General features: G+C 37.6%; 1 protein-coding gene across 2 annotated transcripts; it reads left to right on the top strand.

Annotated features, from left to right (window-relative positions):
* The first annotated feature begins 990 nt into the window (after positions 1–990).
* On the top strand, positions 991–19,657 carry rpe (ribulose-5-phosphate-3-epimerase). Of its 2 annotated transcripts, none has more exons than XM_046844909.1 (6): positions 991–1,134; positions 3,430–3,509; positions 8,483–8,622; positions 15,027–15,161; positions 18,683–18,769; positions 19,473–19,657. In XM_046844909.1, the coding sequence occupies exons 1-6, from the start codon at positions 1,013–1,015 to the stop codon at positions 19,593–19,595; spliced, it is 687 nt and encodes a 228-aa protein (XP_046700865.1). In that variant the 5' UTR covers positions 991–1,012; the 3' UTR covers positions 19,596–19,657. The 2 variants fall into 2 exon arrangements, with proteins under 2 accessions (XP_046700865.1, XP_046700866.1); XM_046844910.1 differs by lacking the exon at positions 991–1,134 and adding an exon at positions 1,192–1,406.
* The last annotated feature ends 307 nt before the right edge of the window (positions 19,658–19,964 follow it).

Raw genomic sequence — 19,964 nt, 5'->3', positions numbered from 1 at the left:
CCACCAACTGATGCTGTCTATCTACACTGTCCCCTGTCAACACCTTACAGTCTCCAATCTCCTTCAGGTTGCATCTCCTACATAGCACATAGTCCACCTGTGTGCACCTTCCTCCACTCTTATACATCACCCTATGATACTCCTTCTACTTTAAATAAGTATTCACCACTGCCATTTCCATCCTTTTAGCAAAATCTACCACCATCTGCCCTTCCACATTCCTCTCCTTAAAGCCATACCTACCCATCACCTCCTCATCACCTCTGTTCCCTTCACCTACATGCCCATTGATATTTTCAATAATTCTCCAATACTCATTTAACTGGGTGGGATTCTACATGTCCTTTTATCGAGGTCCAATAAACTGACTGCATTGGCATTGTACCCATTTGTACCTGTAGTGCTCATGTAGGAGATGTTCTAAATGCTCCAAAGCCTCAAACTCTTGTAGTCTATAGTAGACCTAATAATTATCTAAAGTTTCAGGTTGCTGTTGGAAAAAAAGAAAAGTGGGTATATAAAGTTTTAATGGTCTTTAATAACTTATGTTATAATGTTATGATTTAGTACTGAAGCTTTAAAAATGGGCTTGATTAGTTGATTTAGGATTTAATTTTATTTGAGAAATGATCTGATCCAAGATACAGTTATATGTGCATGACTGATGTATTGTATTATTATTATTATTAATAATAATAATAATAATAATAATAATAATATTATTATTATTATTATTTAAACTACTTACGTAAATACGAGAATGTAATAAAATAACATTTACATTCATGTCCTCTTTCCTGACCACTCTTCTAAAACTAGCCTGCACTGATAGAATTTACAGGAAACCACTTAACGAATCTGAATTTATCAGTAACAACAAAAAAAAGTCACTGGGGTGAACCGAAATGACCACAGCTAATGGCAAGCGCGAGAGCATGTAATCGGTGCCTTTTAGACTCTGTAATCGGTAGCGCATGCGCATATACTTGCAGTTCATTTTGGCGTCTTGGAGATGGCATACACAGCTAAAATCGGGCCCTCGGTGTTAAGTAGTGATCTTTCCCAGCTAGGGAGGGAATGCGAGCGGATGATGGAATGCGGCGCAGACTATTTGCACCTGGACGTTATGGACGGGTAAACTCTAACAGCTTGTTATTTTTTAAAACAGCGTTCTCCGGTCTGCGGAGTAGCTTTAAGAGTGAAGCTCGCGCCATCAGTTACACGAGCAAGTTAAAAGTCCATATCAGCTAACATTTGTTGTAATTGTAACTAATGCAGCACAGTCCAGGATAAATTGAAACAGTACTTAATTTAAGATGGATTTTTGGCTAGAACAAAACTACAAAAACGGAAGTTAATGTAAACAGCGATTGTGAAACTTCAGCGGAACCCCTCCTTTCGCTAAGGTAAAAAAAAATAGTCCCTTTAGTGAGATCTACTTCCTTTCTGTAAAAAAAAAAAGGTTAGTTAAAAGTAGATCAACTTGAAAGCTGAATATATTTATGAAGATAAACATGGATATTAATTTATGATAAAAATGATTTAATTTATCACCATGTGATTTAATGAAGGCTTCTTTTAATTGATATTTATGTAGAATTGCAAAGATAAAATATTCGTCTGTGTTGTGTATATAATAGGGTGAACTGGGACAGTTGAGGTGTAATGGGTATACTGGGACAATTGAATGTGCAACTTCAAAACTTGCCATTAATATTCCTGAATGTTGATTATGTACTTGTTAAGTAAAAACCTGTCTATCATATTCTGAAGCAACATGGTTAACCTGTTTTTAATAAGGCTGAATAATAAATGTTTCTTATGTCCTTAGTGGATCATTTGTTTAATTTATTTAATTAATTTGTGGCATCTTTAAATTGTAATTTAATAACAGGTTATTTAAGGTCACTTAATTAACATCCTGCAATTCATTTTTACATGAATACATTTATGTACAGTACAGACCAAAAGTTTGGACACACCTTCTCATTCAAAGAGTTTTCTTTATTTTCATGACTATGAAAATTGTAGATTCACACTGAAGGCATCAAAACTATGAATTAACACATGTGGAATTATATATGGAATTATATACATAACAAAAAAGTGTGAAACAACTGAAAAATGTCATATTCTAGGTTCTTCAAAGTAGCCACCTTTTGCTTTGATTACTGCTTTGCACACTCTTGGCATTCTCTTGATGAGCTTCAAGAGGTAGTCACCTGAAATGGTCTTCCAACAGTCTTGAAGGAGTTCCCCGAGAGATGCTTGACACTTTTGCCTTCACTCTGCGGTCCAGCTCACCCCTAAACCATCTCGATGGGGTTCAGGTCCGGTGACTGTGGAGGCCAGGTCATCTAGCGCAGCACCCCATCACTCTCCTTCTTGGTCAAATAGCCCTTCATGCCTTCAGTGTGACTCTACAATTTTCATAGTCATGAAAATAAAGAAAACTCTTTGAATGAGAAGGTGTGTCCAAACTTTTGGTCTGTACTGTATGTGGTTAAGATGGCAGCTTAGTGGTGCAGGGATTTGACTTGTTTTATTTGTTTATTAACCACTTACAATGAAAACAGTGATATAAAGAAAAAGATAAGGGATGTTTCATTATTTATCATAATAACTGAATCCGAATTGCTGAGTTTTCATCTGAGCACAGTACACCAAGGTAAAATCTTGGATACTTAAAATGTAAACATTTACCTTTAAAAAATGTAATGTCCATTAAAGTCCATCAATGTTCAAACATAGTTTATGATGTTTTCTGCATCCATTATATCATTGCAATTATGGCATCTTAAGACTATTCTAATTAACCAAAATTATATTTCGTAATTATTTACATTTGCAGCATTTAGCAGTGTCCAGAGTCTCTAGCAATGAATAAATCTACATTGGTACACTAGATTACAAACTTAATACAAATATCTCTCAAATTCTACAAAGCAAAATTGAAAACTTACTGTTACCACATGTAAATACATTATATGGACAAAGGTTTTGGAACACCTGACTTTTCCAGACATATATGGCTATTCCCCAGACTGTTACCACATTGTTGGTCACACAACTGAGTAAAATGTCTGTAGTTGTGGTAGCATTCAATTTTCACTTCATTTGAACTAAGAGACAGAGACCTGTCCCAGCATGTTAATGCCCCTGTACAAAAAGCGAGCTGAACACATTGAGTCTTTTGGTCAGGTGTCCAAAAGTTTTGCCCATGTATTAGTCTCAACAACTTCCACTATTAAGTTGTGTTTTTAGGTTAAAAAATTATGGCAGTAATGTTTCGAATTCTGCAGAATTCACAATGTTTTTGTGTAATTAGGATACCACATTATTATGTTACAATATTGGTATATTATGTATGCATTGACAAAATAGGATTCAAAACAAAATATAACGAGCAATTCTCCAATCTCTTTGAAGGCATTTTGTTCCGAACATCACGTTTGGCCATCCGATGGTAGAATGTCTCCGGAAAGCTGTGGGTCCAAATCCTTTTTTTGGTAAGTTGAAGTTTATTCCTTTAATTCTGTTAGGTGGCGTGTATTGCAGATGGTGCATATATTTGAGATGTTGTGAATGGACATATATACATATACATTTTAACATATGCACCTTCATGCATGTAAACTGTATGCTTTCAATACTTTCTTAAATGTTTTTTTTCTATTGCTTTGTGAACATGTACTTTTTAAAATAAAGTGATCTAAATTATGAAATGTATATCATAGTCAGATAACTAACCATATAAAAAGTCTTTAAACCCCTGCAAGGTTCTGTGATATAAAACTAAGACACGACTATAGACTAAACAATCTATACACTTCACAAAGCAGGCAGGAGAAAATGTCGCCCACCAAGCACTTAGGTGAGCTACCTGCTCTGCATAGCTAAGGGGTGGAATGATGAGATAAAGAGCCACAATGAAGCCAGATGGTAGATTAGATGTCAAGGAAGAAAGGAGCGCAACCTCCTATGCATAGCCAGGGGGTGGCTTACTGATTGCGATGGCCACAGTGACATCAGAAAGAAGAGTAGAGACTAAGGTGGAGCCTTAGGGGGAAGCAATGTCCATTGTGGAACCAGAGGTGAAGGAGGAGTAACATCTTTATTGGCACATGCAGTAAGCAATCTCATTGAATTTTGGTACAGCTGGGGCCTTTGTCCATGGAAGAGTTGATTAAAATTGTTAATACAAGATGGTCCAAGTTGGTAGACTGAGTGCTGTAATGTAAAAATAAAAGTGCTTTAATAAAGTGTAATTTATGGGGTATGCACACTTACTGAACCAGGTTATTTTTTTTTACTTGAATGTTAACATTAAAGGTGGGTATGGTCTGACATGATTTATCTGTTTCTCCTTTAACATATCAGAAAAGATCAATTTAAAAAAGGGGGTTTATACACAGTTGGGGGAAAAATTCTGTTCCAAGTAGGGCTGCTACTAATGATTATTTTGATAATCGATTAATCAGATGAATCATTTTCTTTCTTTTTTTTTTGTTAATTGAATAAAAATGATTTTTAAATTAGATTTTTTGCTTATTATAACTACATAAAACCTACATCGTATTTATGTATAAAAGTGTAATAGAAAAAAGGCAAAAGCCACATTTTAAGCTTTAACTGTTTTTAATTTAGAATCTTATAGTAGCTGCTTGTTGAGGATTGCATGCGGGATTTCCTTTGAACAAATTCACTCATGCTGGGTTGTTTCTGTAAAAAAAACACAAACAAAAACAGATTTCGTGTATGCAAGGTAAAGCAATTTGTTTAAATCAACATTTGTATTGTATTTTGCAGATTACAAGTTGACAACCATGCTAAAAAAAATTGTTTTGACAATTTTTGTAAAAAAAAGATATTTTGTTTATTTGTGAGGATATAAGCATTTAGAATATAATTACATTTTGTTTCATAATTAAATTCTACATAAATAAATTAAATATACAAACATAAAAAACAAACATTTGAACATAGTAAAACTGCAGTAAATCACATTTGAAAACATTAGTAGTAGACAAAAGAGAAAAGAATGGAGAAACAGAGCAAGCTAACAGGCTTAATTAAAAAAATATATATATATATATACATGCATGCATGCACTGGTGTACAAATTCATAAGCATGCAATGAAAACCACAACAGTGACTAAAAAAGTAATCGTTTACTGCTGCTGTTATTTGCTGCTTTTAGATTTAGTGTTTGTTTGCACCATTTTAATTAAATCCATCACGATGTACAAGCATCAGTTTGTGCAATCACATAGTTATTGTGTCATAGTGATTGATTCAGTCACACCAGAACAGATCTATTGAAACTGTCCCGAAGTTAGCAAACAAACAGTTTACAAAATAGCACTTACCATATTTTTCGGACTATAAGCTGCTACTTTGTGACTCGTGCTTTTTTATTATTCTTGGCAACAACGTTACGGGTTAGTCAAAGAAATTTAGAAATGAGCATCAGAAAATAATAAGGACATAATCCTCGTCTTGAACACATGCAGCAATAGTGGAAAAATGCTGTGCCAGGCTATTCCCAAAATACTGCTATGCTCCTAAAGGAAGCGCAACATATTTCACCTGTTAAACCCGTCTCTCCTCATTTTTGATGACACCAAGAGTGTGATTATAAATCATTAAAAAATTACAAACACCAGAGACTAAGAAATATATCATGAGCAATATTTATCATGAGTGTGATTGAATAATGACTTTTCTACAGTGTTATTTAGTCATTTGCAGTTGTGGAACCAGGTGCTCCTGATCAACTCATAAATTAGCTCAACATCTGAAATCATTTTTGAGTATTAAGAGGTTAAGAGGTTGTTTATCCTCAAAGTCCACTGTCAAAATCTTTATGTAGTGGCATCCAACTAGAGCTGACATAACCTCTAGATGCCTCGGGATCCTCGCGGATTTAGTGGCATCTTTTTGAATGTCTGAAATCTTCATGAGGTGTCACACAACTGGAGCTGGCTCAATTTCTGTATGCCTCAGGATGGGTAGAGATAAAGAAGCAGTGGAGAGAAATTAGTGTAGCTGCTGTTGTTCATAATATTAACATGCACAAGATGATGATGCGTATTTGATCAGATGTACTGGAGCACAAGGTTATGATATGTGATATGTGTATGCCATGCTGAAGAGATATGTCGTTAATCCCAGTTTAATCTAGACTTTAACTGGGAGAGTGTGTCTGAGCTTCAAACACTGTCAGAAAGTCGATTACTAAGTTTAGGAGCTCTATGTGAGAATGATCTACCACCTTTAGTGTACTTTGCTATTCTAAGAAACTTCTAGAAGCCTGTAGTTTTCAAAGAGTGTGACAGATTGTAGCGTGTTAGAAAACTGTATAGATACATGGAAGCTAAACCATTTAGGCCCTTGTAAGTAAGTAGCAATAGTTTGTAGTCAATTCGAAACTTAACATTTAGCCAATGTAGGGATGATGATAAACTTTTCTGCATCAGATATAGATAACTTGCTTCTTAGTTTAGCAATATTTTTATACTGAATGAAGTCTGTTTTTGTAATATGGGTGATGTGATTTTAGACAGCAACTTGTCTTTTGAAAATAACTACAGGTTTTTTTTTTTTTTTTTTTAAATAAGTTACAGAACATTCTTCTAAACGAAAGTTAAATTGCTGGAGCTTCTGTGCACTGTTTTTTTGGACAAGATAAGCAATATCTTTGTCTTATCAGAATTTAATAACAGAAAGTTGTGCGTTATCCAATCTTTTATTTCTTTACCACACTCAGTTAACCGAACCATCTTGTAGCAAAAGTCTTTGGGAGCGCTTTTTGCATTTACCTATCATGATGTTTGTATACTTATATTCAGAAGTGAATAAGCTCTCTTTCTAACCTCTCAGCATGCACTAATCCAGCTCATTCCTTCCTTGATATCTGTATCTGTGTAGATTTCTTGAGTTAATTCCAATATCTGGTCAAAATTTTATTTGAATTGGAACTGAAATAAATAGATCATGTTGACATGTTGAATACTTTTTCCCACCCCCTTTGTGTTTATAATAATGTACTCTGTATTTATAACAAACATATAAACATATATGTGTGTATACACATCAGACTCTACAGGCAGGTTTCAATGTTAGAAATCATGACAATACAATTAGAGAAAGCCTGAACAAGTATGATTTATTTGGATTGTCAGGAGAAAACCTCTTCTCTCTACAAAGAACATGTGAGGATAGCAAGGTTTGCAAAGTTGCATTTAAACAAACCAGAAGATATCTGGAACACTGACTTTTAAACAGATGAGACCAAAGTGAGATGTTTAGCCAATATTCTTAACACCACATTTGGTGAAAACCAAACAGAGAATATCAGCATAATCTCAATTGTGAAGCACAATGGTAGAAGGGGCTTTTACTTGTCACATATACATTACAGCACAGTGAAATATGTTCTTAGCATTTATATATATATATATATATATATATATATATATATATATATATATATATATATATATATATATATATAAAACCATGCAAAGGCACATGTCCTATTCATCATTTTCATGTTTTTGTCTGTTTGACCATTCAATACTGTATTTTGTATTAGAGCAGACTTAAAAAAGTTGGTGATTTGAGTACAATTCTTATACTGACCACTGGATGTTCAACATAGACCCTCATGGCAAAGACGCTCTGATGATTTGAGAATTAGAATTGTTACACTCGCCTGTGTAAAGTACATTAGTGTAGACAGGTGCGGCTTATTTATGTTAAAAATAAAAATTATTTGTAAAATTCAGTGAGTGCGGCTTATATATGGGTGCGCTTTATAGTCCGGAAATTACGGTGTATATATAATATATTAAGCCCCCCCACCCCTCCCCACCCCCCGTCATCTGCCTCTTTCATCTAATCTAAAATATTTAATCACAAATTTCCTATAACTTTGTTTATACATTTTTTTTTTTTTTTTTTATTTAACCGATTTAATTTGTGCTTATTTAAGTTTTCTAAGTTGTAACAATATTTTAAGTGTGTAAAAGTGTAAAGTGTAGCTGGTTATAAATGTTATTAATTAATAAAATAATAATAATAAAAAATGACATGCAATTTTATGTTTTGCATTTCTTTCCCCTAACTGTACTGAAATTGAACCAAACAGTGACCTAAAATTACACCACTAATAAATGGTTACTATGCCTTCCTCTCTATCTTGGACAAAAGGCTCGGAACGATAAATAATTTCTGATATTTTAAAAATGGAAATAGATTAAAGTAAAATCAATAATTAGTAGATCAAGTTGAAACCGTAGAGACTTTCTTATTGCTATATATGCAATATATATAATATATACACACACATACTCATAATTTGACATTCTGTGATTGCTTATGTGTAATAGTCTTCTGTGTTTACAAAAGCAATTCAGCATGTGCAGTACAATTATTCTGAGAAATAGAATTTACATAGTGTTTTTTTTTTTCCCCCAGACATGCACATGATGGTTTCCAGACCAGAACAGTGGGTGAAGCCAATGGCAGCAGCAGGAGCCAGCCAGTATACATTTCATTTGGAGGCCACTACAAATCCTGGAAGCCTCATCAAGGATATCCGTGAGAGTGGCATGAAGGTTTGGGAAGGTTTCAAGTTTTTAGGATGTTTTCTCACATAATTGAATTTCTTTATTATTTTTGTAAGCAGTGGACCTTTTGAGGGAACTAAGCAAGTAAGCTAATTTATTGTGGTGTTCACAATGGTACAGTGGACTCCAAAGGATTCTCTGAAATGACTTTTTATTGTTTTGTTTCTGCATACATTACTCATTGATTGTAAGACATTCGTTCTACCTATAGATCATGGTTTTACTCTCTTTGCTCCTGGCTCCTAAAACAAAGTCAGGATACAAACTTCTGGTCTGTTGACAATAGTGTGAACACTTCTCTGTTGTGCAACTCCAGAGACCAGACCCTTCAGCAAATGTATCTGCCTGATAACTGCCAACCACGAGGCCACTCACTCTAGGGGGCACAATTATAAAGAGAAGTCTCTCTAGGAAAACCTGAACAAAAAGACAGAAAATCTATCCAAAGTCCATTCTTAAAAGCAGTATACAAATCAATTTCAATGAAATTGTGTGCTGAAGGAGTCTTCAGTATTTCAGAATTTAATTAAGTTTTAAAATTATAGTATCCAAGTAAGGTCCATTGTATAATGAATGGATTTTAAAGTAAACTTATTTCAGGGCAATGTTTAGGCTATTCATGTTAGGGCTATAACGAATACTCGAGTAATTCATTTAGTCCATTTAACTACACACGGCACACAGACCATTATTATTGACACACCACTTGATAAACTTTGGAGAACTGTGGACAGGTAAACACAGAAGATGCTGTAGAAAGATAAAATGGACGAACTAGGAGAAAACAGCAAGGGGTGAGGAAAAGATTCAGGCCAAAGTAAATGACAAAGTTTCCAAAGTTGGGATCATTTAAAACTAAAACATAAAGAAAATATGTGTGGTTACTGTTTTTAAAGTTATTTTAAATTAATTTTAAATTAATAAAAAAAAAGTATTTATATACAGTGAGATAAAATAGTCCCTGTTTAGTGGCTGATTTGTGTGAGGAAAATTTCAAGGAGCATTTCCAAGACAAGAATACCACATCACGATACTGTGTGAGATTTTATAAATAAATACGAGTGGTAAAAATTAAAAAGTTTCATTAAACAACTGTTTTCCCATAACCTACTCTACACGGCCACTGAGGGACTTTTTGAACAGTATTTGCATTTTGATGTAATATGGCAATTAATTGCACTAAATGGGTTTAATTTTCACTGATATTCTAGTATGCAATTTCAGCAATAAAAAATTAAATTTTTCTGAAAAGAGAAACAAATTAGTCAAGTAGGCTTTATTGTCATTTCAACCATATACAATGCAGTACAGAGTGAACTTTTCAACAGGACCAAGGTGCTACAGCAAACAACATAAATCAACAAAAGAAACACAGAACTAGACATAACTCTAAACTAACAACACAAAGTGCACATGTGCAACATTTAGTGCAAAAACCAAACCTAAATGAAATTCCATTTCTCTCTCTCTCTCTCTCTCTCTCTCTCTCTCTCTCTCTCTCTCTCTCTTTTATTATTGCTTTAATAAAGAAAAAAATACTCCTTATCAGATTACTCTATTAATCGGTGGAGTAATCATTGGAATACTCGATTACTAAAATCATTGATAGCAGCAGCCCTAATCCATGTATAACCATTTCTTGATCTACTGAACGGGTGACAAAAAAAGATCAAAATGATTGATGGTTATATGCCAACCTAGATATGTCCTATGCCACTGCCACTGGCTTGTTTAAATACATTTAAATAAAAAACCAATAGAAGTGATCCATAATTAAAAGATATGTATAGATTTTGCTATAAAACAGTTCCTTGCTATAAATAAGTATTCCTATCTTCCTATCTAGTGTGAATTTTATTAATTTCATTAACTTCATTAACTTTTAAATGTATAGTATCCAAATAAGGTTGTCCATTGTATGAAGAATACAATTTACAAACCTTGAACAGAACCTGTGGAACATCAAATTTTTTATTTTTTTTTTAGTATGAAGAGACACATCAATGTTTACATCTTCACACTGACATGAGTTTGCTAGATAAGTCCTGAACCAGGCCAGAGTAGCCTTTTACAATTATAATAATTTGTTCTTCAGGACATGCATGTATTTACACACAATTATACCACGCCAATTTTAAAATGTGATGAGAAGAAATTGTAAATAACCATTGTTTAACCATGTTCTAGTAGAGGGTTTGTCTTTAACTGTGACTGATTGTTGTAAACATTAGTGAAAATAGCCTACAGTTATTTATTAGTAAATAGTTACTTTGTAGTCTTTTTATTAATAAAAGCTTTAACTATTATTTTGTTTCACTAGAGAAAAAGTCTACATTTCACTACAGTTGTAAATATTAGTCGTATATATTAAATGTATATTCACGCGAAACTGTCTGAGGCGAAACTGAGCACGGGGCTACATTGCGCATGCGTCGAACCGTGGGACGCACACACGAACCGAACTGAGACAAGCCAACCGAACGGTTCGGGTGTTTTTCCATGTACCGTGCCACCCCTTCCCTCAGTTAGAGCATTGAAGATGGTCGAGGCTGGGTCTTCCAACATGACAATGACCCGAAGCACACAGCCAGGATAACCAAGGAGTGGCTCTGTAAGAAGCATATCAGGGTTCTGGTGTGGCCTAGCCAGTCTCCAGACCTAAACCCAATAGAGAATCTTTAGAGGGAGCTTAAACTCCATGTTTCTCAGCAACAGGCCAAAAACCTGACTGATCTAGAGAAGATCTGTGTGGAGGAGTGGGCCAAAATCCCTCCTGCAGTGTGTGCAAAACTGGTGAAAAACTACAGGAAACATTTGACCTCTGTAATTTCAAACAAAGGCTACTGTACCAAATATGAACATTGACTTTATCAGGTGTTCAAATACTTATTTGCAGCTGTATCATACTAATAAATAGTAAAATTGTGATTTCTGGATTTTTTTTTTTTAGATTATGTCTCTCACAGTGGACATGCACCTACGATGACAATTTCAGACCCCTCCATGATTTCTAAGTGGGAGAACTTGCAAAATAGCAGGGTGTTCAAATACTTATTTTCCTCACTGTGTGTGTGTGTGTGTGTGTGTGTGCCAAATCTCTCCCGTTCCACCACATCCCAAAGGCAAAGGTGCTCTATTGGATTGAGATTGACTGTGGAGGCCATTTGAGTACAGTGAACTCATTGTCATGTTCAAGAAACCAGTTTGAGATGATTCGTGCTTTATGACATGGCGCTTTATCCTGCTGGAAGTAGCCATCAGAAGATGGGTACACTGTGGTCATAAAGGGATGGACATTGTCAGCAGCAATACTCAGGTAGGCTGTGGCCTTGACACGATGCTCAATTGCTACTAATGTGCCCAAAATGTGCCAAGAAAATATCCCCCACACCATTACACCACCACCACCAGCCTGAACCGTTGATACAAGGCAGGATGGACCATGCTTTCATGTTGTTGACGCCAAATTCTGACCCTACGCTGACCCTACGCAGCAGAATGTCACAGCAGAAATCGAGACTCATCAGACCAGACAACGTTTTTCCAATCTTCTATTGTCCAATTTTGATGAGCCTGTGCTAATTGTAGCCTCAGTTTCCTGTTCTTAGCTGTCAGGAGTGGTCTTCTTCTGCTGTAGCCCATCTGCCTCAAGGTTCGACGTGTTGTGCGTTCAGAGATGCTCTTCTGCATACCTCGGTTGTAACGAGTGGTTATTTGAGTTACTGCTCGAACCAGTCTGGCCATTCTCCTCTGACCTCTGGCATCAACAAGGCATTTGTGCCCACAGAACTGCCGCTCACTGGATATTTTCTCTTTTTCGGACCATTCTCTGTAAACCCTAGAGATGGTTGTGCATGAAAATCCCAGTAGATCAGCAGTTTCTGAAATACTCAGACCAGCCCGTCTGGCACCAACAACCATGCCACGTTCAAAGTCACTTAAATCACCTTTATTCCCCATTCTGACGCTCGGTTTAAACTGCAGCAGATCGTCTTTAACATGTCTACATGCCTAAATGCATTGAGTATGTGATTGCTGCCATGTGATTGGCTGATTAGAAATTTGTGTTAACGTGCAGTTGGAGAGGTGTACCTAATAAAGTGGCCTGTGTGTGTGTGTGTGTGTGTGTGTGTGTGTGTGTGTATATATATATATATATATATATATATATATATATATATATATATATGTATATATATATATATGTATGTATGTATGTATGTATGTGTGTGTATATATATATATATATATATATATATATATATATATATATATATATATATATATATATATATATATACATACATATATATATATACATCCTAAATTATGTATGTATACATGTATGTATGTGTGTGTATGTATGTGTGTATATATGTATGTATACAGTGGTCCCCCAGGGGGTTTTACAATGTAACCATTGCGAGTTTCAAAAATGCGGAACTTTACACCGAATTTCTAATGCATTGAAGTAATGAACGCATACCTCACTGGTTAAAAAAAAACCAGAAAACGGAAATCTCATCACATTTTAACTTCACACGTATTGTCTTTACCTAACTAAATGCATCTAATGTTTAACCTTGCTCTCTTTTATACTTCATGTTGCATTGATAAAATATCAACAGCAATATCATTCAGAAACACGGTCCCTGGTGGTCTATGGTTAGTATGTGGCGCTCTCACCGCTGCGGCCCGGGTTCAATCCCCGGTCAGATAACCAACCCCAGCCACTCTTAGTGCCGGTCCCAAGCCAGGATAAATGGGGAGGGTTGCATTAGGAAGGGCATTCAGCGTAAAAACATGTGCCAAATCAAACATGCGGATGATCTGCTGTGGCGACCCCTAATGGGAGAAGCCAAAGAAGTTTTAATATCATTCAGAAACACAAACACCTACTTTATTTTTGAGAATGCCATTGTTTTTCACTCACATTTGGTCCCGCAAATTTGAAGATAATCCACAACTTGCTGTAAGCCAACCGCCGAATTATCGGGGGTTGACTGTATGCGTGTGTGTGTGTATTGTGGCGACTCGCCGCCGCATCGGGCTGAACACAGACACAGGAAACTTAAATCGGTGTTAAAGTGTCTTTATTAGGGACCAGAAATGAAAGTATAAGGAAGGGGATAGTTTTCTGGTGCCCGGGAAAGGGGGTGAGGAGTGGCCAGAGCGGGAGAAGGAGCAGGACGTTCCGCCGCGCTCCAATGCCTCAGGTCCTGACAGGCGGGCTGACTCTGCCACAGTCACCATCGGCTTGTAGGGGTCAGGGTCTTTCTGCCACAGGTCCGAAGAGTCTCCCTCACTTATGAGGTGTTGTGAGAGTCCGGCAGCAATTCCTCTTCCGCATCTGCTAGTCTTTAGCCTGTAGTGAGAGAAAGAGGGGGAAGAGCCGATATTAGTCAGGAGCCCAAGGTTCTCCACTTTACTGTCCTCCCGGCTGCCTTTTATAAGCGTTGCTGGACTTGAAGACAGCAAGGGGCCGTCACTCCAATTGAGTGATGTCTTTGTAAGAATGCCATGCCTCCTCGTTTGCTGCGCTGGGCTGCGGCGTCCTTCCGCACCCTGCTGACGGTTGATTTCGGAGCGCTTGCCCCTTTTTGTACCTGAGATGGAGGCCCGTCATCACATCACTCCCGCTTTAGCTCCGAACTCACCTTCAGTGGCATTTAAGCCCAGTGTCCATGCTTTAAGGCGAAAGCATCCGTCGTGTGGGAAACCACCGATCTGTGCTCATGCCCGCATTCTCCACCACTGTGGCAACTCGCCGCCACATCGGGCTGAACACAGACACAGGAAAATTTAATCAAGGTTAAAGTGACTATTAGGGACCAGAAATGAAAGTAAAAGGAAGGGGATTCTGTTCTGTTGCCTAGGAAAGGGGGTGAGGAGTGGCCGGAGCGGGAGGAGTAGCAGGGCCTTTTTGCCACGCTCCAATGCCTCAGGTTCCGACAGCAGACTCTGCCACAGTCACTATCGGCTCATAGGGGTAAGGGTCTATGATGTATTGCGAGGGTCCGGTGGAAATTACTCTTCCACATCTGCCATCTTTAGCCTGTAGTGAGAGAAAGAGGGGGAGAGCCGCTATTAGTCGGGAGGCCAAGGCTCTCCACCTCACTGTTCTCCCAGCTGCCGTCTCAGTGCCATCCTTCAGCACCCTGCTGATGGTTGAGTTCAGAGCGCTTGCCCCTTTTGGTACCTGAGTTGGAGGCCCATTGATGTGTGTGTGTGTGTGTGTGTGTGTGTGTGTGTGTGTGTGTGTGTGTGTGTGTGTGTGTGTTTAAAGAGAGACGTGTTTTTGTCAAACCATGATCTTGTCTTTCTTGTTTTAAGCATTTAACTATTAACTGCTATAGTATACCTATGTGGTGATTATAAAAACTCTTTCGCAGGTTGGTGTGGCTATCAAGCCTGGAACCACAGTCGAAGAAATAGCACAATGGGCCGGGCATATTGATATGGCCTTAGTTATGACAGTGGAGCCTGGATTTGGTGGCCAGAAGTTTATGGAAGACATGATGCCAAAGGTATGTTCATGTGTTTGTACATTTATTATTCTATTTACAATAAATACACTACCCAATTGGCTTTACTTTTTGCTAATGCTAGGTAACTGCCAACAAAACTTGCTGAATTAAGGCACACTTATGTTGCAGCCTGATACTACAGTCGTTCAGATTTTATCTACGTTCAGTACCACATAATGACAAAAGTTAAAACAAAAATCTAGAAATGTCTGAATTTTTTTTTTTTCATAGAAATAACTGAAATATCACATGTATATACAAATTTTGACTCTTTAAGTAGTTGAAGCTGTTTTGGCAACAATTATAGTCTTGAGTCTTTTTGTGTACAAAGCAACAAGCTTTGTACACGTGGATATCCTGCCATTCTTCAGGGCAAATCCTCTCAAGGTTGGTCAGGTTGGACAGGGACCATCGGTGGACAGACTCTTTCATGTCTCTCCAGAAATGTTCAGTAGGGTCCAGATCAGAGTTTTGGCTGGTTTTTGTTTGTCCACCCACCTATAAAAGATTGACCACAGGTTTTCATTGGCATTAAGGTCTGGGGAGTTGGCCATGGACCCGGAATTTGGATGTTTTGTTCCCCAAACCACTTGTGCTCAATCATGCTGGAGAAGGCATTTTTGATCACCAAACTGTTTTTGGAGGGTTGAGAGAAGTTGCTCTCGGGGGATGTACTTGTATTATTCTTTATTTATGGCTGTGTTCTTAGGCAAAATTCTGAGTGAGCCCACTCCCTTGGCTGAGAAACAACCCCACACATGAATGGTCTCAGGATGCTTTACTGTTGGCATGACACAGGACTGGTGGTAGCGCTTACCTTTTCTTCGTTTTTCGGGGTGCCCCAAACATTTTGAAAGGGGATTCATCAAAAATAATTACTTTACCCCAGTCTTCAGTAGTCCAATCCTTGTACATTTTACAGAATATCAGTCTGTCTCCAAAGTTTTTCCTGGATAGAAGTGGCTTCTTTGCAGCCCTTCTTAAAGCCAGGCCATTCTCTAAAAGTCTTCACCTCACTGTGTGCATTTAGTCCTGCCGGTTGCCTGAGCAGCTCTGCACTATTGGTGCCCTGATCCCACAGCTCAATCAACTTTAGGAGATGGTCCTGGTGCCTACTGGGCTTTCTTGGGTCCCCTGAAGCTTTCTTCACAACAATTGAACCACTCTCTTTAAAGTTCTTGATGATTTGATACATTGTTGATTTAGATGCAGCCTTATTAGCAACAATATCCTTACCTATAAATCCCTTATTTTGCAAAGCAATGATGACTGCACGTGTTTCCTGCAGCTAACAATAATTAAGGAAGAAAAATGATTTCAAGCACTACCCTCCTTTTAAAGCTTCCAGTCTGTTATTCTAACTCAATCAGCATGACGAAGTGATCTCCAACCTTGTCCTCGTCAACACTCATCTGTGTTAACAAAAGAATTGCTGATACAATGTCAGCTGGTCATTTTGTGGCAGGGCTGAAATGCAATTACTATCATAAAAAGTAAGGAAGCAGACTTTGTGAAAATTAATATTTGTATCATTCTTCAAACCTTTGGCCATGGCTGTAGAGGCTTCCGCCTAGCCACTCTGCCATAAATCCCCAGCTTGGTAGAGAACTGCAGTGATGGTTGTCCTTCTGGAACTGGAACTCGCACATCTCCACACAGGACCTCCGGAGCTCAGTCAAAGAGAATGTGACTAGTGTGCTGTCTGACCGTCTAATTACAGGAGATGAAAATGCTGACGTTATTGTATGCTTGTTAGATGGCCTTATGTATCACAAACTTTAAATCTGATTTGTTAAAGCAACAGCTTCAAGCAACATGTACTTTAAAATACAGGCACCTGCACTGTTGATTTTAAAGGCCTGAAGAAAGATTCCTTTGGCTGTGGCACAAGGTTTTTTTGGGGGTCTTTTAAAAAAAAAAAAAAAAAAAAATCTGAAAATCTACATTTAGGTAATACTACCTCTAATGATCGTTGAAATGCTCCCTTTAGCATTTTATAATGTTTTTGTTTGTTTTTTGTTTTTGTTAGTTTCCGTAGTTCTTTCTTTCACTAGTCCAAATATAATTCAATTACGGCTACTATCATTACTTTCATTAATAAGAATTTTGAGTGTTTACCATAAGCAGCCATATAAGCCCAAGCTATACATATAACCGATAACACCTCCATTATGCTTTGACATTTTCTGAGCCAATATATATTGTTTAATGGGTGCTAAATTTGTAATTTGTACATTGGCCATTTTAATACAGTGGAACCTGGTAACCGATGATCGAGATAAACGAAAACCAATATGGCGGGAATATATTAATGGTGGTCTAGTGGTTAGGATGCGGCGCTTTTACCGCTGCGGCCCGGGTTCGATCCCCGGTCAGGGAACCAACCCCAGCCACTTTCAGTGCCGGTCCCAAGCCCGGATAAATTGGGGAGGGTTGCGTTAGGAAGGGCATCCAGCGTAAAAACGTGCCAAATCAAACGTGCAGAGGATCCGGGAGAAGCTGAAAGAAAGTTTATATTAACGTGCTTGAAATTTCTTTATGTACATGTGCGTTATTAAATGAGAATGTGCATGCACATGTTTTTGGAGGTTTTTTACACAACAGCGTTGCCGCGATTGAGTGATTGGTCTTGCGGATCGAGATAACCTGTAAGCGGTCCACGAAGTTCTGTGAAAGCAGAGACAGTTCGTGTAGAGAATCCACGGATCTGCGCTATGGAAATCGCAGCGCTGGGCAGCAACGGATAAACGTGGTGCAGACAGCGTGAACATGGAAAACAGCAGGATCGGGGTAATCCGGGGTGCAGCCGTTTAGAGAATGCAGGGTGTCCGAGAAGAAGGGTACGTAGCGGGATACGTATACTCGATTACATAGACCGACATGAACCAACACATACGATCATGCACAAACAATAACAGACCGCGAGTGTGTGGAGGTGAGGGGCTTAAATAGGAGATGGGATGAGTGAGTGAATTAGAGTCAGGTGTGTGAGATCAGCATGACTGCGATGAGCTCCGTGCGGGCGGGGCACGCAAGGGAGAAGAAGCAGGGTGCTTCGGGGAATGCCGAGGTTTGACAGCCGCCGAAGGGGGTGTGGCAGGGGGATTCCTGACATAACTGACGTTAAGTGGCAAATTTGCAACCCCTTGTGTTCGAGATATTAGGGTTCGTCGACATAAAAGAATCGACATAACCGATTAGAAAATGCTAAGACAAAGCGAGAATTTGGCGGTTCCACTTCAAAAACGTCGACTTAATAGGGTTGGCGAGTTAACCGAGGTCTAGATAAGTGGGTTTGACTGTACTTAATCAATTCTTAATCTCAGTTCCAGAATTTTGTGGTTCATCTTTGTGACTTCAAACTTGACCTTCTGATTCTTAATGATTATGAGAGATATGCATTTTTGCGTTTTTCTACACAGCTTTCACAATGTTTTTCATCAACTGCTGTTTGGCTTTGTCATTTTAATACTTTAAGAATTAATTATATATTATAGTTAATACTATTCCATTCTCCACAGGTCAGCTGGCTAAGAAGTCAGTTTCCTTCCCTAGATATTGAGGTCGATGGAGGAGTTGGACCAGACACTATTCATCATTGTGCTGAGGTACAAATTTATGAATGTTGTTCCCACCACAATGTTGTGGTGGTGTTCAAGTCTGAAGCTCACAAACAAGAACATGATTGAATAAAATATCTGCATTCATGTATAAGATTTGCATAGCGTTTGTACGTAGCTACTTGTAACTTGACTCATTATGACTTGGTCCTATTGTCAATTCTATAGTTAACACATATGCAATGATTCAGTTATTGCCCAAAATTCTTGGCACATTTTTTTAAAATCGGTTATAGGTTCTATATTGCTGTGCTTCGAATTAATTCTGCAGTCAGACTTGTGTGTTTGTGTAATAAAAAAGTAATGCAATGGGAGATATTTTCAGGCCACAATGGACCATGAGGCAGAGGTGGGATTTGCTTTCATAAGATAAGCTTCTTGGAAGTGGCAGGCTAACGAGAACTTCACTTCTAGGTGTTTTGTTTGACTGTCATTAAGTAGTTAGAATATAATTGTTTAAATGGGAAAAAAGAATTTGCTTGCAGAGCATATTAGACTTCTATAAAATAAAAACATAATTGAAAATATCTAAAGGCCCATCTAAAGTTGTACAGGGTATCCAGCACATGATCAGATTATTTTTGCTGACAGCCAGCCATGATTAAGCTGTCAACCTGTTTTCAAAATATAATTGGGCTAAAAGGTTGTATTTCTGTCTTTTGATTTTGATTCCTGCTTTTTCTTTTTTTAGGCAGGAGCGAACATGATTGTATCAGGCAGTGCTGTAGTGGGCAGTGCAGACCCCCGATCTGTAATTGCCCTCCTCAAAGATGTCATCCTTGAGGCCATTCAGAAACGATCTCTTGACCGTTAATAATATCAGCTTTTTTTTTTCCAACAATCTAATAAAATATCAACCTGTCTCAACTATTTCAATAGACATCTAAAAGCTTGTTAATTGCCTTTAAAAAAACAAACAAAAAAAAAACAACTTTACAGTTGATTCTTCAGTGTGAATGTTTTTTATTTGTATGCTAGTAGCTGAGCACCTCAGAACAATCAGAATAAACTGAAAACAGATATTCCTCCTAAATATACATTTTCTTAAGACACAATAAGGTTGTAGCTTGTACATTCCATTAATTTTTCCTTTAAGGAAATGTGAAATAATTGAAAACAATATACATGCAAATAAAATCTGGGGTATGCCTGAGGTTATTAGGTTATTTACATCAGATTTATA

Source organism: Silurus meridionalis, chromosome 3 (assembly GCF_014805685.1).
Source record: "Silurus meridionalis isolate SWU-2019-XX chromosome 3, ASM1480568v1, whole genome shotgun sequence".
Taxonomy (NCBI): domain Eukaryota; kingdom Metazoa; phylum Chordata; class Actinopteri; order Siluriformes; family Siluridae; genus Silurus; species Silurus meridionalis.
The sequence above is the reverse complement of the archived record's forward strand: the minus strand, read 5'-3'. Positions and strand labels throughout refer to the sequence as shown.

What these genes read in the sequence shown, in the direction of transcription:
- rpe (XM_046844909.1), top strand. Translation starts at nt 1,013, where the DNA reads ATGGCATACACAGCTAAAATCGGGCCCTCGGTGTTAAGTAGTGATCTT. An exon ending in GGGTCCAAATCCTTTTTTTG is followed by an intron (nt 3,510 to 8,482) that starts GTAAGTTGAAGT and finishes TTTTTCCCCCAG; the next exon opens with ACATGCACATGATGGTTTCC. An exon ending in CTATTCATCATTGTGCTGAG is followed by an intron (nt 18,770 to 19,472) that starts GTACAAATTTAT and finishes TTCTTTTTTTAG; the next exon opens with GCAGGAGCGAACATGATTGT.